General features: G+C 37.4%; 1 protein-coding gene across 1 annotated transcript in view; it reads right to left on the bottom strand.

Moving 5' to 3' along the window:
• Positions 1–414: 414 nt before the first annotated feature.
• The window catches only part of CTNND2 (catenin delta 2), a 912,708-nt gene continuing 889,680 nt past the window's right edge, over positions 415–23,442 (bottom strand). Inside the window, exons 19-22 of the mRNA XM_027869022.1 lie at positions 23,007–23,133; positions 15,837–15,968; positions 3,664–3,737; positions 415–675 (exon numbers count right to left, since the gene is read on the bottom strand). Coding sequence (XP_027724823.1) covers positions 415–675; positions 3,664–3,737; positions 15,837–15,968; positions 23,007–23,133 — 594 coding nt within the window. The remainder of the gene's footprint in view (positions 676–3,663; positions 3,738–15,836; positions 15,969–23,006; positions 23,134–23,442) is intronic.

Raw genomic sequence — 23,442 nt, 5'->3', positions numbered from 1 at the left:
GAGGATAGTAAACAAAGTGTGAGAAGCTGTCCCCCATAAAGTATGTAAACTATTCTGTTTCTTGTGCTTAACATAACCTTCTTGTCCCACCATGCACTGCTGTTTCCTCCCTCCTTCTTTTCATCACATTCAATAATCAGCACGTTGTTTGTTTTTTAAGACTCTATAGGGCCAACATTGAAAGTTGTCCCACACTGTAATATTTAGGATTTTTTCTTTCATTCTATTGACTTCCAAGTTAACTTTCAATTCATTTAGCCTTCTAAAATATCTCTTAATCAAGGTTTCCATACTGGTTATCAGGGCCTTCCTATGGAACAGGCTTTAACAAACTAAATTTGCGGGAAAAAAAAATGTCTTGTGGTGTATGCATGCACATGCACAGTTCCTGGAGCTGTTCCTTCTCGCTGGGTCTCAAACCCAGGAATCTGGTGAGGCTGGGTAGTGGCTTGTTTCATAGTTCAGTTCACTGTAGGGACGAGCCGCTGAATAGAAGTCGACATAGTTGCCGGTGGACTTCAATCCCAGGTGCATGTTGTATTCGCTGGCAGGTGGACGGTGATGGACTTGATCCTCAAAGAAGGACTCGTCGTAGTTTCTTGTGGAATTTTGAAACGGCTGGTAGGCCTCATAATCTTTTCTACTGGGCTCCTGTGGGACTGGCTGTGCTGAAACCTACAGAGGAAAGACCAACCCAGTCTTGTTAATCTGTTTTCTCTGACACTCGACCTCTTTTGGTGAACGTTTCGTGTCACTGCTGTTTACTTACTGGAAAGGAGACCTAGGCTGTCTATAATACCCAAGGACTCAGCAATACAACCTCCTTCCTATTCCTTCAGGCCTCCCTCGACTTTTTCAATAGCTTCTTGCTTTCACGTGCTAGTGCTGACAATAATTATCTCTCAGAGAGAAGAAGATTAGAGGCTATAAAATACAAGACCCTTATTTACATCTCTTACCCATTTTAGGGAAATACTCAATGCTGCATGATTCCCAGAACTTTGCAAACACAGCAAAGATGTAAAAAGCCTAATGGATCATCTAATCCAACTTCCTACCAGTGTGAAGGGACTGAGTCAATACTTTTCTGTTCACTATATGCATGGAAAAGCAGTTATATTCTAGGACAGGGAGGCCTATTCCAGCACATTTGTCAAAGTGACTTTACCATCATCATTAAAGCCTTTGAATAAATACACAGATAAGCACACGATAAGAATAGAAAATGTAGTCAACATATTCAACCCTTTGGAATAGTTAAAGGGTTTTTCATTCTGATTCAGTAAAAAAAAAAAAAATGTCTTTTATTTTTTTAAAGCTCAAAGCCAAAAAAACCATGCCTAGGGAGAAATTGGGCCCTAAGCAATGTGCACTGTATCCCCATTGGACACATGAACATACACACATTTTTACACAGGTGAAAAACAAGGCAAAAATGAAGAGACAGAGTTACCCTGAAAGGTGTAAGATGCTGGGGATGCAAAGACAAAAGTGTAGTCCTGTACCACACCTGTAGATTTATTGGATCACCTGAGATCCACCAGAGGGTTAACACTAATACTGGGGCTCCAGCAGCAGCTCAATGTGCAATGTAAGCAATTTCTGGTGATGAGATTATCTCTGCTCTGGCCACCTAATGGCTAATCTTAGCACATTCAAACGTGTGATCATTACTCTGTTTCCTTGATAGGCCCTTATCTGCAAAGTTTCAGTACCTGTGCTTGGAAAGGAAACATCAAAATCCACGTTATATTTAAAGGTAAGTTTTACTTGGCTTTTGAAGATGATGCAATTTTGGAGTCATATTGGAATATGCAGTAGTTGTTGGCTGCAGTGATGTCTAGTGTAGTCTTGATGGGCCCACTGCCTTATTGTCCTCCTTTTGATTTTAAATTGTGGGCAGCCCGCAGAAGTTGGGTTCAATGATTATTCTAAATCAGTAATGTGATCAGTTGCAGTTATTGGGGAGTAGGGGTAGGAGTGTCACATGAGGGTGGTCTTTACATTAGTGTAAATATGTGGTTGTAAAGAGGACACATGTTCCCTCCTATATCATTAATATGGTAGAGTCATCAAACTCTCAGCCACAAAACTCCTGAGTGGACTAAATAGATTAAAATGAAATTGGGAAATGTTTAACAAAATAAATAAAAAATACCACACAGGTAATGTGCACGTATGGCTGAGGCAAAAGGCAGCCCATAGGGATCCGTTTATATTCGAGTTTGACACCACAGGTCAGTGTCATATATATTGTGTGGGCAAGGGCAAATCACTTAACCTTTCTGAGCCTCGGTTTCCTCATTTGCAAAATGAGAAGGTTGGACTAGGAAGCTTCTGGGGTCCTTTTTGTCTTTAAATATCCCCTCCTGTTTAGTTGACTGTTGGTGGCAATCCTGGGCAATATTAGCTGTTGAGGAGAATAGAATACATCTCTTCTCTTGACCCTTCTATCAAATAGTGCTGCAAATGGAGTCTTTGCACAAGACATGGCTATCTTCTTATGTCTGAAGAATTTTTCCTTTCATTTTCAAAGGGAATTTCCCTGCTGGGCACCCAGAAAATATTCTTCTAAAAAGGATACTGTTTTCAAAAAGACCACAAAATTCCTTGGTCTTTTATGCTTTTGGATGATAATGGCAATTGATCAAACAGTTTTCATTTTTATCTTTTCAGTACAACTTCATTGATGTATGCAGGAATTGAAGGGATCAATCAGAAAAAGCCATTATTGAGGATGACTACAAAAATGTCAGTCATTCGGTAATTATCACTGAAAGTGGGGAAATGCTTAAAGTAGCTAATTGTTTCCAAAAAACCAAGAATCATTATTATCGGTTTTCAAGTAAATCTCATATTGAATTTGAATTCACTTGGAATGATGCCACATTTTTGCAGACTACCTGATTGAGTACATTCTGTGCATTCCATTGTATAAGAACATTGTCAGACAGCATAATTTCCTAAACTGCAGGTTATAGGCATAGTAAATTAGTAAAGTCAGACTGGTTTTTAAGAGTATCAACTGTATAGTGTGTTCTCTTTCATTAGCACCTTTTCGTTTGTTTATGCCTTTGTGATATTTGTGGCAACTGGACATAACTTATTGGAATTGTTAAGGTCTCTAACCATGGCTACCTAGCACTGTCACCATCCAGTGACTATCTGATGTTCAGGTAGGTGACAGTCTTTGTAAGCATGAGGCTAAGGCTGCAGCTCTTTGCTCTTATGTTAACTTTTTCTCTTGGATGAACAGGTAGAGAAGTTTCTCTACTGGAGTCTGGATAAAGTCCAGGTTTATTTTAAACTAGTTAATTTGTACCGATAACATCACAGAAACACAGAACTGGGAGGGCCTTAGTAAAATTGAGTACAGTCTGGAGAAAGAACATCCTCTACAGTACACCTGAGTGATTATTCAGCCTTTGCAGGAAGATTTTCAGTGACGGGGGCAGTCAACTGCTCCCTAAAGACTGCCGTACACCAAGTCCCTTCATCCAAAGGCCATGATGTGTCTGGGAGTAGTCACAAAATGTTCCCTCTCCCCTTCCCTTGCCTCTCCTCCAGGTTTTTTTTACACGTTATGGAGTTCATTTGTTTATGTTTTGGGCATTTCACATGATTCTAACTAGAAGAATAATCTGAAAATGGTGTGTACCATACCTGGTTATGTTTGATATCTTCAGCAGGTGCACCATAAGAATTTCTATATAAAGTTGAAATTCCAGTGTTTTGAGCTGCAGGTAAAAATCAAAAGACAAAAATGTTAGCTGGGAAGCCAACAAGCCAAGGACAGCAACAGTAATACATTGATTGTGAGGCTAGCATCTGACCCAACGAAGCTCAGTTTATTATGGCTACAGGAACGGTAATGATCTGGCCCAGCTTTTATCCACATTGCAGAAATATGGTGAAAAAGCAAAAAAAAAAAAATGATCTTAGGAAATTTTCAAAGCACGTCAGCTTCTTATGATTATGGTCATGTCATAGATGGGGTCAAGGGAACATAGCACACAGATGGTGAATTTGCAAATGTTGTTGCCTTTTTTTCCTGGTGAAAACAGACTGACAGAAAAAATGTCATTTCCTGAAGTAGGAGTCTATGTTAGTGTTTTAGTTATCTGCTGAGGAGTCAAATTTGTAATTTGGAGATGCAGAGATTTTAATCACCTTTTAGATAGCTCATTTCTTAATATATAAACTTATTTGCAGTATGTATGCATTGCTCACTTTTCCTCTTTGCAACTGGGAAGGTCTGAATAAAGAGTCCTTTTAGGCATGGAGATTCCTTCCCTCCTCCACTCCTGTCTCATTCCTGGACATATATAGCCCTGATTTTAAGGGAGACATGTTTCCCCAACTGCCAAACAGAGGAACTGAGCTGCACCCATTTCAGGACTGTGCTCCTACTGTGTGCAAAAGAAATGACTCCAGTCTAGCTATCCATTGATAGTGTTCAAAATGCAATTGGTGATCCAACCATTCTGGAGAACAATTTGGAGCTTTGCCCAAAGGGTTATAAAATTGTGCATACCTTTTGATTCAGCAATACCACTACTAAACCTGTATCCTAAAGATATTTTAAAAAAGGGGGAGAAGAACCTATTTGTACAAAAATATTTATAGCAAATCTTTTTGTTGTGGCAAAGAATTGGAAATTGAGGGGATGCCCATCAATTGGGAAATGACTGAACAAGCCATTGTGGTATATGATTGTAATGGAATACTATTGTGCCAGAAGAAATGACAAGCAGGATGATTTCAGAAAAACCTGAGACTTGCACTAACTGATATAAAGTGAAGTGAGCAGAACCAGGAGAACATTGTACACAGTAATAGCAATATTGTATGATGACCAACTGTGAAAACCTTAGTTATTCTAAGCAATACAATGACCCAAGACTATTTCAAAAGACTCATGATGAAAAATGCTATCCACTTCTAGAAAAAGAACTGACGAAATCTGAATTCAAATGGAAGCATACTATTTTTTACTTTCTTTATTGTTGTGTTTTCCCCCTTCTTTTTCTTCTTTTACAACATGACTAATATGCAAATGTTTTGCATGCTTACACACGTATAACCTATATCAGATTGCTTACTGTCTCAGGGAAGGAAAAGGTGATAAATAGAAGGAGAAAATTTGGAACCCCCCAAAAAAAGAATGCTAAAAATTGTCATATGCGTAATTGGGGAAAAATAAAATATTATTTAAAAAACAAAATGCTATGAAACATTTTTTTAAAAAAAAGTAGTTGGCCTAAGAGGGCAGAGGAAGTTACATTGGGGTGGACAAGTTGGGAAATGGGAAAGGCAATTTAATGGACCTGTGATTTCATTGGCTTGAAGAATCCCCAGGAGAGGAAACTCACTTCTGCTAATGCAGGTTGCCCCCTCCTCTGCAATTTGTAGTCTTAGAAAGCTGCATAGAAAGGTTAAGTGACTTTCCTAGGATCAGAGAGCCAGAATGTGCCCAAGATGGGACTTGAGCTCACGTCTTCCTGGATTTCAGTCCAGTTCTTTATTCCTTACAGCATATTGTGACTATGATGTTACATAGAGGTGGCGATGAAATGAGATGTAGCCGAGTGAAGGACTAGTATTGCACATTAAGGTTTAACTGTTCAGCTTTAACTCTTGCTCCAAAAAACCATCACTCTAACCTTAGCTTGTAATGTTTTGAAAACCTTGAGGAAAACAGACAGGAATTGTGGTGTGCTGGTGAAAAGTGGGCCTGCTGAGGAAAGGATGAGTTTTTTCTTTGTTCCTTAGAATAGCATGTATTTTTCAGAAGGGATTTTGTCCTCCTGTATGCTTGGCTTCCCTCCCTGTCACGTGACAGCAGTCCCTCTGAACCAAAGATGTTTCTAGTGCAGGCTTATTCCTCCCACGATTTTGACCTGCTCCACCTATTTCAAGTTGACAGTGTAGCTGAAATTGAACTTGTGACAGTTGCAAACACAGAAAGCTGATTTCTGCGGCAACTGTGTGTCCTTGCAGGCATCAGCTCAGATGAAGACTAACAGAAGAACTCCCTTTCTTTCTCTTTCCTTTTCTCTCTCTTTTTAAAAGCAGGACACACAATTCTCTATTTCAAGCATAATCAACCTACTTATGATCTAAGCAGCTTTAAAATCTACAAACGACACATTTATAAATAGGAAGACAGTGTTTGCTGAAAAGCATCTCCGAAGCTCAAATGAGAGAGCTTAATCCCCTGGGTAAATTTAAAGTCAGGCTGTGTAGCTCCTAGTATCACACAGTTCTGTTCTGAAGAATGCTTCTGAACATGTAATGTTTCCAGGGAATTGTGACAGCAAGAAATAACTGTAAAAGTTGGTTATGCTTGAATGAACAGCTGACTTTTGCTTCCTGAAAGCTAAGTAGTGACAGAGCACCAAGAAGAGAAGAAAGTTTAAGAGACTTAGTTTAATAGGGAGCCCAGAAAGGGAAACTACTTCACTTTCTCCCTCTCATTTAAGCCTAGATTGGGCTAGAAACTAAAGGGCTGATATGTGAAAGAGATTATATATAGTGAAGGGATACTTTCTTTGGAAACTTTCACATGATTTCTGAGGATTAAAAATTCATGTGTTCTTGATCCAAAGGTGAAATTTCCTTTGACCCTTAAGAAAGGAAGCCCATAATGAAGGGAGATCACATTTTTCTAGTTGATTTTTAATGCATTTAACTTCAAACATTCTATGGACTTCTTGAATAGGGATACGCACTGCTTTTGATATAATGGCCTTAAGGAATCTAGTTAGCAAATAGATCAGGATCAGTCCTTGGCGGAGTTCAGAACTATGGAGCTGAGCTCAACAGTTACCCCACACTCATGGTTCTGACATCCAGCCTTGCTGGTGACTTTCTTCCTCTATGTTATTAAAAAAAATATACCCCTGCCCCATTACCTGTGAAAACAATTTTTAACATTCATTTAAAAAAATTGAGTTCCAAATACTTGGCATCTGTCCCTTGCCTCCATCCTTCTTGAGCCAGTAGGCAATGTGATTTACTTCCTCTATACTTGAGGGTAGATTGATTGGCAGAGATCACAATGCTTTCATGGCCTTGCAAGAAACTATTAATCTTTTATTTCAATCCCCTAGTAAATAGGAGCAAAGTATTGAGAATCCCTGAAGATAAAACCCATCAAATATATGCTGTATACAGTACACAGGCTTCCCTGTTTTTTGCTCATTCTCAGGATCATACAAAGTCATACTGAAAAAAGCTACACTTTGAGCCTTGTTTAGTGAATGGGAAAAGCACAATAGGACACATATCACATCTATTTCAAGCTACAAACATATGAACAGATTTTTATGTATTCTGTAAGAATAGTAAAGGGAAATGTATTCAAACATCATTTCACGGTAAAATTGTTTATTCTTGTAATTAAAGCCTCAATTTATAGTCCTGGACAAACCATATTATAGCTACACAGAGGAATAATAATTGTGAAAATTACTGTCATCTTAATACAATGCCTTTCTTAGCTTTAGGCTAATCAGTACAAATTGGGGTCTTTGCTTAAATTACCCCTGCCACTGGGATTAAAGCATTCAGATCCATGACTTTTTAAAGTACATACTCCATATGACAAGAACAGAAATTTTAAAAATAAAAAATATTAAATTGTTTCACCCAGCCTACTTTTCTTGCTCTGTAGGAGACATTACATTTATTCATGGTGATGTAGTGGATAGAAGGCTGGATTTGGAACCTGGAAGACCTGTATTCAAATCCTGCCTCAGTTACTTATTAGTCCTGTGACTTTGGGCCAGTCATTTAACTACCTCAGTTTCCTCATCTGTTAAACAAAAGGGTTACATTTGATGATCTCTAAAGTTTTTACCCTTCTACACATGTAATCCTATGAACTCAATATAATAATTCATGCCAAAAAATGTCTTAAATGTAACATTTTTATGATACTTTTGTCCCAAGTGACCTCATCAATCCACAAACATTTATTAACCTCCTACTACGTTTCAGGCACTATACTGGATGCTAGGAGATACAAAAACAAACAGGAAACAATCTTGGCCTTTAATTCTATTAAGCAGTTGGCATTTTACATCTTTGCTTCAGGAAAGAATTCGTTTTTACTAACCAAACAAATTTAAATAATTTTAGGTGTCAGTTTGTCCCTGCAGTTTCCATGGGATGTTTCTAAGAGTGGACCACTAAGGACTTGAGCTTTAGAAACTAACGAAGTTGTTCTCTCTCTCTTTTTTTTTTTATTGGGTTTGTTCTCAGAATCCCAGAATCTCAGAATTTTCTTGTCAGAGGCATTCACCAACTATGTTCTTTTTCTTTAGAAGATGAAAATATTTAAAGAACATCTTGTTATATTCCTGTTTGTCTGTGATGATGAAGGAATTTTGACAAGATAGAAGAAAAAGATTCTGAGAAAAATGGGGGAGTGAAGGTTCATGATCAGGGTCAAATGGTTGGTAAGTAAAGGAAGGAAAAGGAAAACAAGCTCTAAATAGGTGAGGCTACATAACAGGGCTGAGGTAGACCTGTACCCTCTGAAAGGAATCAGTAATCTTTAGTCCACGGAGCAAAGAAAAGCTACTCACAGAAGCAAAGGAATTTAGCAAAATTGTTGTTGGTCTGAGGAGGAAGAGGTAAGTAATGGTGGTTGGTGACTTCCTCATGAGGGATAGGCAAGTGTGGCCTAATGACTAGCATGCTGGACTTCGTGTTAAGAAGACTGTGAGCTGGGTTCAAATCCTACCTCTGACACTTACCAGTTGTGTGACCATGGCCATGACATTTAACTTGTTTGAGCCTCAATATTTTCATCTGTAAAATTGAGCTAGTTACACTTGTAATACCTTTCCCACAGGATTGTTTGGAGGAACAAATAAGATAACATGTGTTTTTCAAATATTAGAATATTATACAATCATCAGTTATTATTATGAAAGATGGTAGTGTGTAAAGCTGATGTGGATAATCTGGTGCATGTATTTGAGATAGGATGGAGACTTGTGAAGCTTACCAGCCACTACTAACTACAGTTGCTATATATGACAATGAATGGTATTAAGAGGAGAAACCAGGGAAATATCATGAATGACCTTGAAGTCTTCCACCTCGTCATTTCTGGACCTGCCTCACTGACCCAATCATTTCCTAAGGAAGGATAGTTAATGTAAGTCCACAGTGTTTGTTTAAGATGCATGTGCTGATAGACAGTTTGATAGGCAGTCCAGTGAACTGCTTATTATAATCTGGACAATAGACATTCTTCATCCACTTGGACTTTTCTGAGTGAATAGTTAATCAAACTCTTTTGTGTGATTAGTGATAGAGCTAGGGACTAGACCTATGATTCTATTTGGTGGAGGAAATTCCCTCACCAAAGCAAGTTATCACCTTTCCTACAACTTAACAGTCTTAAAGAGTTTCGTAATGTATTGTTGTTGTTCAGTCATATCGATTGTTTCAGAATCTTTATGACTTCATTTAGGGTTTTCTCTCAGCAAGGATACTGGAGTGGTTTGCCATTTTCTTCTCCAACTCATTTTACAGATTAAAAAAAAAACTGAAGCAAAGAGGGTTAAGTGACTTGTCCAGGGACACACAGCTAGTAAGTGTCTAAGACCAGATTTGAATTCAGGTCTTCCTGACTCCAGGCCTGGCATTCTGTCTACAGTGCCACCTAGCTGTCCCTGTTGCTTAGAATACTGAAGGGTTAAGAAACTTTTCCAGGCATGTATAACCAGTATGTATTTAGCACAGTGGCTGGCAAATAGTAAATATTTAATAAGTGTTTTACGATTCATTCATCATTAATTCATATGTTGGAGGCAAGATTTGAATCCAGGTCTTTCTTGCATCTAGGACAGTTCATTATTCACTATGTCACAGCTGTCTTTGCATGATCATAGAGCTCATTAGGGAAACTACAGTGTTCTAGAGCTTGATACAATAAACACAATGTCATCTGCAAATAGGAACATCTGGTGTTCCTCACCATCTATAGGGAATACCTTTTGGATTTGTTCTTTTCATTGGCCAACCACAAGGTAAACCCATTTGATGATCATGTGGCTCCATGTTTGATGTTTCAATTGAGATGAACAATCAGAAAGTAATAAAACACTTATCTATCATATCTTCCAAGGAATCTAGTGTGATTCTGAAATATACATTGCAGATTTTTTCTTGGAGAGTTTCTATGCAAAATTTGCCTTTAGTGAATCAAATACTTATTTTTTGTGGTCTACAATTCAAGGATCAGAATAAGCTTTGCACTATTCAGTCACTAGTGTGACTAAAAATATGGTTGGCTGCAGAATATCATTTGTGAAAGACTGCCTATCCATCAGGCCCTCATAAGTGTGTAGATTTTTATCATAAAAATTTTATAGAAATTAAAAAAGTAGGCATATGGGACATAAGATATTAGTTTCCTGGTCACTTGTTTTGGTAATAAAGAATAGTTAAGATTCTTTTCCCCTCTGGCCTTTCATATTTTCCCTTCTTGTTGGTGCTTAAAAATGGTTTGTTAACATCTTCATAATTATGTCATCTTCATCACAGATCTTCTCTGTCTAAATTTGGTCTGGTCCAGCTGCTCTTGCCACATTTGTTGTGCTATTTCTTCTTCTTCTTTTTTTTTTTCCTATTTGATGTTTGTCTTATAGTTAAGTTCTTACATACCTTTGGGGGTGATTGCCCTTATTTAGGTTTCTCACCAAGCTTTCTATAAACTTGCTTTCCCCTCTATTCCTTCTTAATTTTATCATACGAAGCTCTTTACAATCTTCCACCATGCTTTTCTCCATTTTCCTATCCATCTTCTACACAGCTACTGAATTAACATTCCTAAAGCATAGGTCTAATTGTGGCATTCTGTTGGCTCCCTATGATCATTATGATAAAAAACAAACTTTTGTTTGGTATTCAAGTTTATCTTCCTGGACTATCACATTTTTGTTCTGAACTCATGCAGTGTTGTACTGAAATTGGCTTATATGTGATTCCCTGTATACCACATTTCATTTCCTGGGCTCCAAACATTTTAGGCTGTCCTCCATATCTAGAATGATCTCCCATCTCTACTCTGCCTTTAAGAATGCCCAGAGCTTGTCTAAGCTCAATTCAGGTGCCACCATCATATTACTTGATGTCCCCAGTTGTTAGTGGTTTTTCCTCAAATTACTTTGCATAGGTCTTTTATTCGCTTATACGGATATGTTGTATCTACCAGTAGAATGCAAGCTCATTGAGGTTAGGGAAAAGTTTTTTTGTGTGTCTTTGTATCTCTAGTGCCTTGTAACAAGGTAGGCACTTAATAACTGCTTGTTAAATTAAAAGAGCCTCCATAAGATTATACAAATTGATTTATATGCTCTTGGCTGTCTACATCTCTTTGCTTGGCAAGAAAATCAAGTGTGTATTGGTTGATGTGGTTTCAGATTCTTTTATTCTTGTTGTAGAAATTGATATTGTTGTTATTTAGTTGTTTCAGTCATGTCTGAGTCTTTGTGATCCCATTTGGGGTTTTCTTGGCAAAGATTCTGGAGTGGTTTGCCATTTCCTTCTGCAGCTCATTTTGCAGATGAGGAAACTGAGGCAAAGAGGGTTAAGTGACTTGCCCAGGGCCACACAATTAGTAAGTGTCTGAGGCCAGATTTGAACTCGGGAAGATGAGACTTCCTGACTCCAGGCCCGGCATTGCACCACCAAGCTCCATCATTCAACTTCTTAAGAAATGATGACTGTCTCTTTTGATGGTTTTTTTTCATATCTGTTTCCTTTTTTTTTTTTTTTTTTGGTGTCAACCGCTTATTTAAATCCATCAGTTTAAAGCTGCTTCAGTAGGATACTTGATCTTCTCATTTTTATTCTTTATTATAATTTAGTATTGATTTTGATCTTTTCTCTAATAAGTCAGTGGTCAGGCTATTCAGAAGGCTGATTAGAAAATGATTCCCATATCAATAACCAGTCATTTCATGTCCACTAAAATAGAGTCAATTTAATTTTTGTGATATTTTGTGCTTGCCATTAGAGTACCTCTCTTCTTGAAGGAAATATTTGTGATATATAGTTGTAATACTTCAGTACATTATGCAAGTCTTTGGCCTCTCTTGTTTTTTATTCCAGAAAAAAGTATGTGTATCTTGTTACTTTAAAAGAGTTCAAATCTTTAGGCTGAGATGAATTGCATACCAGGGACCTGTAAAAAATTCTTTGAGTAATCTCTGAGCAACTGTAGAGAAGACCGTATATAGAAGACTGAAGACAGACACATAATATCCTTATCTTCAGAATAATAGGTAGCATTTATGTAGCATGTTAAGCACATCAAATGCTTTACATATGTCATCTCATATGTAATCCTCACAACATCACCTTGAGAGTTACAGTTGAGGGAACTTGGGCTGAAGTGGATCAAATGACTTGTCTAGAATCACTGGGCTAGTAAGTATCTGAGGTAGGCCTGAAACTCAGATCTTGCTGAAATCCAAGTCCAACACTATCTACTGTGCCACTTACCTGTCCCAGAGACTGCACTCCAGTGAGCTTGAATAATTCCTGGAAAAATTCTAAAATGCATTGTTAAATACTTTGTGAACACTCTGGAGCGCACTGTTCATTAGAATCCACAGAGATGACTAAGATTAGGCTATGCCAGACCTATATCTGGCTTTTACAGAGTTAGTAGCCTGATATATCAAGATGATATTGTACATATAAAAAATTATATATATATATATATAAATTACACATATAATTTATATATAGTTCTATTTATTTATATATGTTATAATATATGTTATATATGTTTTATATATATATATATATATATATATATATAAAACATATATATCCTCTTTGTATCCCAAGATGATAAAATAAATACTATCAAATTTTTGATGGCCAAAAAAGCATATGAATAAAAAGAGTGTGTATGTATATGTTTATACATTATATATATATTATATTATGTTATAAATGTATTACATAGCCTATATTATATTATAATACATTATATATGTATTATATACACACACACATACATATATACATTTATATATATATATATATATAGATACATACATACATATATATATATAAGTTTACAATATTATCTTAATATGCCAGGTTGGTAAACCTGTAAAAGGGTTCCTATATATGTATAGTTTATATAAAATTATATATATGTACATATATATAATTTACATATATAAAGTAAAAGATTAAAAGCTCTATTTTGATGAGTTGAGAGAATTGTGGGCCAGATACACTTATCTGGATTCCTAGCTGGCTGAAAAGTATAGGAGAAAGAATTCTGCACTGGATGTTTAGGGACCATGGGCTCTGCTCTTAGGTCTGCCTCTGACTAGTTGTGCTACTTAGATTTTCTAGTTGTACTCAGTGTGAAATACTGCTCTTTGCTAAATCAAATGTAAAAGAAGGGAAATTCTGCTTTCGTTCTTCTAGTTTATATGAAAAAGAAGTTGGGGTTTTTGTGGACTGCATTTTTGATGTGAATCAAATGTGATGTGGCTGCCAAAAAGACCATATGATCTCAGACTTTATTCGCAGCACTGTTATGTCCAGAAGCAAGATGATATCACTGCATTTGCTGTTGAGATGGTATCCAAAGGGCAATAGAAACATGTACGATTTGTTTAAGTAATAGGCTGTAACATTATCAACAATGTTTTGCACCCAAGAGATGGCACAGAAGATTAGTTAAGAGACACAGAATTAGAACAGGAGGTGGTCTGGTAATGTAATGAGACTTAGTGGTAACAGCCAGACAGTTGAGGCATTACAGTGGTACCTACGTGATATTAAAAGACCAACAGAGATCACTTCCAGAGGGAAGATTTATGGGAGGATGAGAACAAAAATTAAACAGGGAAGAGTGGATGGCTTGTGATCTATAATCTGTACCGTTAGAACAATTACCTGCATGGATAAAATCATGGATCCACTAAAAAGATTCAAGTGCTGTAAGGTCATATCTAGAGAACCTTTTTTCTGTTTTAGGTGCCACCTTTTAAGACAGTCACTGACAAACTCAAGCATGTAATTTATATATCAATATCTGTTGTTTGGTTATTTCAGTATCTTCTTAATCCCATTTGGGGTCTTCTTGGCAAAGTTACTGGAATGGTTTGCCATTTCCTTTTCTAGATGAGAAAACTAAGGCAAACAGGGTTAAGTGACTTGCCCAGGGTCACAGAGCTAGTAGATGTTTGAGGAAAGAATTGAATTCAGGAAGATGAGTCTTCCTGACTCCAGGCGCACTCTATCTACTGCACCACCTAGCTGCCCCATATCAATATCTATCTATCAGATATAGATAGATAGATAGGTAGTCAGTAGATTAAGGGGGTCTGGAAGTTAGGTCACTTGAGGAAAGGTTGAAGGTTTTTACCTAGAAAATGATAGGCTTTAGGGGGAACATGTCAGATGTCTTTAAATGTAGGAAAGGCTAAATGTTAGTTATGAAAATGATGATAATGGTGATATGAGACTGGAAGTAGACTTATTCTGTGTGATACCAAGGGCAAAAATGTGAATAGACCCTCTTGTGTCTTTACCAAGTTGAAACTGGAGATATTTAACCTGGAAAAGAGAAGATTCATGGGGGACAGGATAGCTGTCTTAAACCATAAAAAGGTTATCTTAAGGAAAAGGGATTAGGCTTGTTCTGCTTAGTCCCAGAGGCACAATGAGAAATATTGGATTTAATTTGCAAAGAAGATGATTTAGGCTTGATGTAAGGAAAAACCACGAGTCCCAGATAATCTGAGTTATCCACAAATGGAATGGGTTTCCTCAGGAGATCTGTAGGTTTTCAGTAAAGGATAAGACAACTACTTCATCATTTATGATATAGAAGGGATTCTTTTTCAGATCTAGGTTATATGAGATGACTTCTGAGGGCCCTTACAACTATGAAATATGGGGAAGTTAGAGGAAAGCAATTTTTAGTTTAATATGATAAATAATTTTCTATCATTAGAACTATTTCCCACCTCCATCTCCCAAAAGAATAGGAGGGACCTTAGACACTATTGACTTCAATTCTTTCCCTTTACAGATGGGGAAACAGAGGTCCAGAGAGGTTAGTAACTTGTCCAAAGTCACACAGGTAGAGAAAGACAGGATTGGGGCCTTGAACCACGGTCCTTGACTCCAAATCCTCTGCTTTTCCCATGTTTCACCTGCCTCCTTTTCTTCATTGAGGTAGTTTCCCATTTTTTTCTAGCACAGGGTATATGACTGACTACCCTTTAGGATTAGGAATGCTATGGAGAGAATTTATGGATCAAGTGGGAGGCTGGATTAAATAAGAATTAACAATGGTTGATATTTATATGGCATTTGATAGTTACAAGGCATTTTATGTGACGTTCATCTAACCAGATGACCTCCAAAGTCTCTTTTCTTTCTAAGATTCTGATTCATTTCTTGTGATTGTGAAAATTAACCTTCTGTGTGATTCCTCTCTGTAATGGGAATGTACCGAGGAAGAAATAAAAGGGCAGGAAGATAGAGCCAGATAATAAAATGGACTGAGTGAGACATTTTTCTTTGAGTTACTTCCATTCAGGTTTCAAACTTCCTTGTGACTACCAAGAATATGATCAATTTTTATCCCTGTAGCACAATCTTACCTTTTATTTCCAATTCCAGGAAATTTTTTTCCACCAAAGCCCCAAGAAGCCAAATCAGCTTGCTAACCACAGATGAGCTGTCAAGCCTCTTTAGAGAATGGAATCTTGACCTACCTTCTCACTTTACTAATAAAGTTGATTGGTCCATGCAAATCTGTATTTTCATCTCACCTGTCATGGTATCTTTCCTGGAAGTATGTTCTCCTTTAGTTCCATGGTAAGTGGCATTTGTTCCAGTGGACTCATAATCTGTCTTCCTCTCTTTGAGGCTGATCATTTCTCGAGGTGAGGCTGGGGCACTTGCTAATGGGGGAAAAAACAAAAACAATTTTTTTTGGGTTCTCACAATTTGGCCTATACATATTTTATTAGCTTTGCTATAAATGTTGCTTTTACATTAATAACATAAGAATTTGTACTTCAAAACTTATTTTTTGTATATACATATGTTTAAAAATATGTATTGCCAATAAACTTAGTTTTTGATTGCCTCCTTTTCAAATACACAGACATGGATAGTCAGATGTATATCATTCAACAATCAGAACTATGGGGATAATTGGTTTGGTGGTATGTTCCCAAAGTGAATGTCTTGTGTTAAAGAGAGGTGGCCCAGGAGGCATTATGAATATGTAGCCTGGGCTATTTTTTGGATACTCTATGAATAGTACAACTGTATCTTTACTTTATGTAAAAAATGAAAAGCCAACATGGCTTCAATATGAACTGGTCATGACAGAAAAACCTCATCGTGGGAAGGTAGATATAGTTTAACTAGATTTTAGTAAAGCATTTGACAAAGTCTCATGCTACTTTTATGGACAAAATGTTGACAGAAAATATTACAGTTAGATTTGGAACTGGTTGTGAGCAGCTGCACTCAAGCAATAATCATTAATGGCTAAATGTCAGCTCAGTAGAAGATCTCCAGTATAGTGCCCTAGAGATCTTTGGTTGTCCCAGTGTCCTTTAGCAATTTTGTCAATGACCTAGAAAAGACATGGCAGCTAGGTGGTACAGTGAATAGAGCAGTGGACCTGGAGTCAAGAAGATCTGAGTTCAAATTTGGCTTCAAACACTTACTAGCTGTGTGACCCTGCGCAAGTCACTTAACCTTGTTTGCCTTAATTATATAAGATGAGCTGGAGGAAATGGGAAACCATTTCAGTAGCTTTGCCAAAAATACCCCATATGGGATCACAAAGAGTCAGACATGACTGAAACAAACCAGCAACAACAACAACAAGAAAAGATATGGATGGCATGCTTATCAAATGTGAATCTGATACAAAGCTAGGAGGAATAGCTATCACGTTGGATGAAAAGGTCAGGAAACAGAGAGGTCTCAACAATATAGAGTAACCCTCAGGCTTAAAATTAACTTCATTAAGTAGAAAATGAAAAGTACCTACATAGCAATTCTGAAAAAAGTTCATTTGGGGCTTTTTAGTGGACTATAAACTAATATGAGTCACCAATGTAATATGTCAGTCCCAAAAGCTAATGTAGCTGTAGGCTATGGAGTATCCACAACCAGGAAGCCATAGCTCTGCTTTACTGTGTTCTGATCAGACCACACCAAGAGTATTTTGGTGAGTTCTGGGCACCACATTTTGGGAAGAATATTGATAAACTGGAAAGTATTCAAAGGAGGGTGAAAGGCTTTGATACCATGTTATAGTGGAATTAGTTGAAAGAATTTGAGATGTTCAGCCTGGAAGAGGGAAGATGGTGGGGGACATAATAACTCTCTTTAAATATTTGAAGGGCTATGCTGTGGAAGAGGAATTACTGTTCATACCTTCAAAGAGAAGAACTAGGAGCAGTGGATGGAAATTGGAGAGGGAGGGAGAGCGAGAGAGAGAGAGAGAGACAGAGACAGAGAGATTTTTAAGATTGATGTAAATAACAGCAACCCCAAAGTGGAATGATTGTCTTGGGAGTCGGTGGGTTTCTCCCTCACTTGATATCTTTTAGTAGAAGTTGAACAACCTCTTGTTGACTTTTTTTTTTTTGGAGGGGAGGTCAGGAGTGTAGAGACAATTCTCATACACAGTGGATTGGATAACCTTCTTCCACTCTGAGAAAAGGAGACTTTATCTTCTTTGATGTGAGCAAATCTCTATGTTAACAGGCAGTAAATCTAAAAGGGCGACCTACACAAGGAGGTAGTAAGTAATTAAAGCACAAGGCACAGTATTGTCCTGCTTCCCTATGATATATAACAACAGTATTTAAAATGCTTTGACCCTCATTCAAGATCTTGTCAGATCTTAAGAGAAAGATTTACAAGAGATTCCTGGAATCTCTGGGATGCTTCTTGCTCCTTGGGTTTAGGCAAAGTGCTCAGAGTGAGCTCTACTGGGGAAGAGATGATATAAACTTTTCTTGCATATAATATCTCTTAGAGAATAGATATGATTGTAGAGGTCTGTTTTTTCTTATACACAATGCAGTTGAGCAGTGTCTTTCCAGACTTATTAGACATTACTCACCTTCAAACACTATGGTTCAACCAAACTGGCCCTCTTGCTATTCCTCACATACAATATTCCATTTCTCATCTCTGTCCCTTTACAGAGGCCATTCCTGATGCTTGGGAATGATCTCTCTCCTCACCTCTGCCTCTTAGAACCTCTCACTTCCTTCAAAGCTAAGCCCCAGTGCTAGTTTTAATATGAGGTCTTTCTGGATTTACCTAGCTGACAGTGTTCCTGCCAAAAAACATCTCTTCTATTTAATTTGTATACATTCATATATGTGTATGTTGTTTCTCTCAATAGAATGTAAGTTTCTTGAGGGCAGGAACTATTTATTTAATCCCTAGTGCCTAGCATATTGTAAATGCTTAATAAATGCTTGCTGATTAAGATTCTCCATCCCAGTATAGTCTCAAATACTATTTTTCTCTGACGCTCATTCACGCTTCAATGTATCTTACAAAACCTTCAGCAAACTCTCATACACCTTTTGAAACTCTGCCACTTTGGACAAGTCATGTAAGTTTTCTTCTGTGCTTCAGAAGCCTTGACTATAAAGTCCCTTCCAAATTGTTAAATTCTACCAATCTAGAATTCCATGAAAAGTGGATAAGAGGGAGGGTGAAATGAATTTCTAAGCAAGGGAGAAAAGAAATGAAAGTTAGAATGGCTGTGTGCTTCCAGGGTAATAGTTATTGAATAGCTAGAACCATCAGGGCTGCTGCTCTACAGATATGTGGGAGGAGATATAATCTGTCTAGTGAGAAACAAAGTAATGGCAGTGTATTATAGGGAATGATAGCATATTGATTTATGTTCCTATAAATGATGGTCCTCAATTAATTGTTGTCTTCTTTATTCTATCTCCACAAAATTACCTTCTACATTCCCATACCTGTACCACGTTAGTTCAGGCCCTTATCACTTCTTGCCTAGATTTTTTCCACAGTCTCCTAGTTGGTTCTCTTCATCCAGCTTCCCCGTTCCCTAGCCAAATTCATTCTTCACACAAATGTCAAATTGATATGTCCTAAGCACTGATCTGACCATGTCACTCACCTGTTCAAGAAACCCCATTGGCTCCCTACTACCTCTAGGACAAAACACAAACTACTGTTTTATAACCTAGACCCAACCTATATTTCCAGGCTTATTACACATAATTACATGTATAAATCAGCCAAACTGGCTTATTCACTGTATTCCATACATAGTATTCTACCTCCATATTTGACTCTGCCTGCAATATACCCCTCCAGTTGTTAGTTCTCCATCCCTATAGAAATAATTTTTCAAATTGTATATAAATTTTAGATTTACTTATCTGAGAACATGGTGTATCACCCAGTAGTTTATATGTACCATGAGATAAGGGACTGTTTCACCTTTGCATATATATCCCTAGGCCTAGTACAGTTCTTGCTACATAGTCAATGTTTAATAAATGCCTGATGATTGATTACTTAGTCAACTGTGTTAAGTTTGACATGTTTTTGATCTTGTCACTCCTTGCTCAAAAATCTTCAGTGGCTCCCACTTGTCTACAAACCAACAGCAGAATTGTTTAGCATTTGATTTTTGCTTGGTTTTGGTCCCTGGTTTTCCTGTTTTATCAGAATGTCTTATTCCCTGTCATTGCTACTGAGCTCTAGAAGGCTGCTATAGCTGCTTCTAACTTCCACTTCCCTCCTTCCCCTTTTCTTCTTTCTTTCGTCCTCCTTATCACTCTTCCTTGTCACTCCTCCCAAAATCCTTTGCTTTTATTCAAATAGGTAGATATTTTGTAGACACTGTCACTAGACATTAAAGGACTATGTTTGGGAGATGCTTTTTGCCCTAACTTTTAAAATACTAGAGTTTAATATTTCACAGGTGTCCGTGTTTATTAAACCATTCCATATATGTAATTATTCCTTGATATTTCAACTGAGTGACAATAATGACCCAATTCTCTCTTTTTCCCTCCTTTTTTTTTTTTTTTTTGGCTAGGCAATAGGGTTAAGTGACTTGCCAAGGTCACACAGCTAGTAAGTGTAAAGTGTCTGAGGCCGGATTTGATCTCAGGTCCTCCTGACTCCAGGGCCAGTGCTCTATCCACTGCACCACCTACCTGCCCCTAAAATACTTTTTAATCTATCCTCTCATTTCATCTTTGCAACATCCTTGTGAATTATTGCTGTGCTAACTGTAGTTCTTATCAAGTGGAGAGGAAAAAGGGTAGCAATCAACTAATCTAAAGCTATTATTCTTCCTTACATTGTAGTGTATTATGGGAAGAATAGAGGAATGATCATAGTTACTCTGGCATAAATAACTGAAATTACATGAGAACTGCCACGCTGTAGCCACAATCCTTCTGACCAATACTGTGCCTCACAGAGGCAGCCCTGCAGAATGACTGGGAAGGAACCTCCGAGGTTATCCAGTCCAGGTGTCAAACATGCAGGCCCAAATGCTTCTGAGTACAGTAGAACTAAAGTAAAATGTAAGTGGGAGATATTTTTAAAAACAAATAAAAATAGTTTACATCTTAAAACTAAGCCAATATAGGGCCCACAGGGACCCTTAGGTACAGATTAGTGGCCCTTGTATCCATCTGAATTTGGTAACACTTATCTAGTCCACACTTTATGTGCAAAGGAATCTCCTCTGCAGTGTTCCTCAGAAGGAATCATCTAGTCTCTGCTTGAAGACCTCCAGTCATGGGAAATTCATTACCTCCCAAAGCAAAATACTCTGCTTTTTTGTTGGTCAGTTTTCAGTTGTGTCTGATTCCTTATGACCCCATTTTGCATTTTCTTGGCAAAGATACTGGAATGGCTTGACATTTTCTTCTCCAGCTCATTTTACAGATAAGGAAACTGAGGCAGACAGTGTTAAGGGACTTGCCTAAGGTCACACAGCTAGTAAGCCTCAGAGGCCAGATTAGAATTCAGGAAGATGAGTCTTCCTGACTCCAGGCCCAGACCTGAACCACTTAGCTACCCTCAAAGTGATCTCTCCCTCCTTAAATTTCTCACAGTCCTTTGCCAGCACCCCTCCCTTGTCATATTCTTCCTTGAATCATAGCTACTTGTATACATGTATTCTTTCTATCTCCACCTTCAGAGTGAAAGTTCCTTAAGAACAGGGCCTGTATCTATATATCTTTACATTCTAGGTGTTTATTTAGAACAGTATCTCATATGTAGTAGGTGCTTTCAAACTTTTTTTCTCTATTGACTAGGTGTATATATGCAAATGTGGTGATTTCCAGTATGAAGAAATATGCTCTCTTTTTGGGAGAGTTAAATATGTATGAACCTAAAAACTGATCTTGTGCTAGCTGATTTTCCATTATTTTTTAGAAATAAGAGACTGGATTTTTGATAAAGCAAATCCAGACTTGGAGATGGTTCCAAGAGACCTTTTTACTATATTCTCGTCTTATGATCATCCTTATTATATACAAGTAGAGGTCTGCCAGGAAGCTCAGTGATTGACCGAAGGTCAGACTGTTAGTTGACAGCAGTTTAAGATTCTCTGTCTCTAGTCTTATTGTCAGTCCAAGTGTTTTAAACCCTATTACACTGAAACATGTATTCTTCCATTTGGATGGGAGAGTATAATTTATTCCGGTCAGGTTTCTCCTATATTTTTTCTGAGTTTCTTCATCATTCAGACAAGTCTTAGGTAACTATTCACACTGTAAATTCTTGTATAAGGTTTTATGAGAAACTTTTTCAAGGCCAGCTAGGATATTTTTGATGCCATCTACCATGCTACCCTCTGACCCAGCTTTGGAAAACAAGAACTCTTTGGCAGGGGAAGGAAGGGAAAGCCTGAAGAGAATTCTTTTATTCTAAATATATCTCTCTACAATAGAGACTCAGAAAAGTGAGATGACATTTCCACCATCTAAATAACAATGAAAACCATGCTTCCTGCATGACTGTAGTATGTTCTGGGAAGCTTATTCCTGCTTTCTTAAGTAAGCCATGCTAATGCATGATTTAATGTGGTTTAGAAAGAGTAGAAATAAGTATAGGGTCTATAGTTGGAGAACTTGGGTCTAAATCCTACTTCTGATGGTTCCTATCAGTGTTACTTTGCATATGTCATTCAACAACCCCTGCCTTCAGTCTCCTCATCTGCAAAATGGGGCCAAGGTGGCTTTTGGGGTCCCTTCTAGCTCAAGATTCACTGTCCTGTGAAATATAGTATATCTTAGAGGAAATGACTAATGTAAGCTCAAAGCTAAGTGACAAGCTGAGTAAGTATATGGAAAACTTAACTGAATCACTTAAATGTCCTTAGTCAATAAAATAGCAGTTTATTCATGCTCCAACTGATGGGTTGAGTGTACAGTATAAATAAACACTACTAAGATTCAGTCTAGCACTAAAAGTCCAGAAGAAGTGTCTGGAGCTGGAAGGCTTTCCATTGTTGTCCAAAAGACTTCTCTTTGTTCAGAACTATTTTTATGACTGCCACTGAAGTGTTACTTAAAGGACTCTGACTCTGGAAGCTTTCCAAGGAAGTAGTAGTTACATGATAGTAGAAATCTGCCCTTTTCTTTTCCATTATTGGATTCTGGTCAATGCTGATGGGTTAGCCCACATAAAATAATGTTAGCGATTTATGGCAGTGCTCACTTTACAATTTCCATAAACGTGTCACTAAAAAGGATATCTATATCTACAAACATACATATATGTATACATACATATATACATATATATACATATGTGTGTATATAAACACACACACAAATTCATAGGACCTGAATGCCCTCCTCCCCCAAGCATGGTGTTTTGATCAACTAAGATGCTTTCATCTTTGTTAGACACATGTGTTTTGCTTATTATTGGCACCTTCTTACCTGAGCGATTGTTAGGAGACATGCGCACAGGAGAAATGGAGGGTGTTCGTGATGAAGAATACGGTCTTTGCCGATCTCTTTCTATTGTTGAAGATGAGGCTACAAAGTGATACTGTGACCATCCATCCTGGGGGGAAAAATAGAATGCTCACTGAGTTCCTCTTAAGTCAGGAGGCAGTTTCCTGATTACTTACCTAATGCCATTCTGAATTTACAAAAAAGAAAAAAAATCACTTTATTAGAGATTACGGAGCCTGCTGAATGATATATTGGTTTCCCTTTTTAATATGAGAAGAGAGGGAGAAAGGGAAATGAACCTTTCCTCTGCTATAGACAGAGAACCCTATAAGAAATTTTGTCTTTTACTACTAGATTTTGGCTTAAGAGTTTGAATAAGTTGATTTTCAAAAATGCTATAGTCAGATGCTTTTACTTA

This window comes from Vombatus ursinus, unplaced genomic scaffold, assembly GCF_900497805.2.
Source record: "Vombatus ursinus unplaced genomic scaffold, bare-nosed wombat genome assembly UNPS02014791.1, whole genome shotgun sequence".
NCBI classification, from domain to species: Eukaryota; Metazoa; Chordata; class Mammalia; order Diprotodontia; family Vombatidae; genus Vombatus; species Vombatus ursinus.
This window is presented reverse-complemented; position numbering and strand designations above follow the sequence as displayed.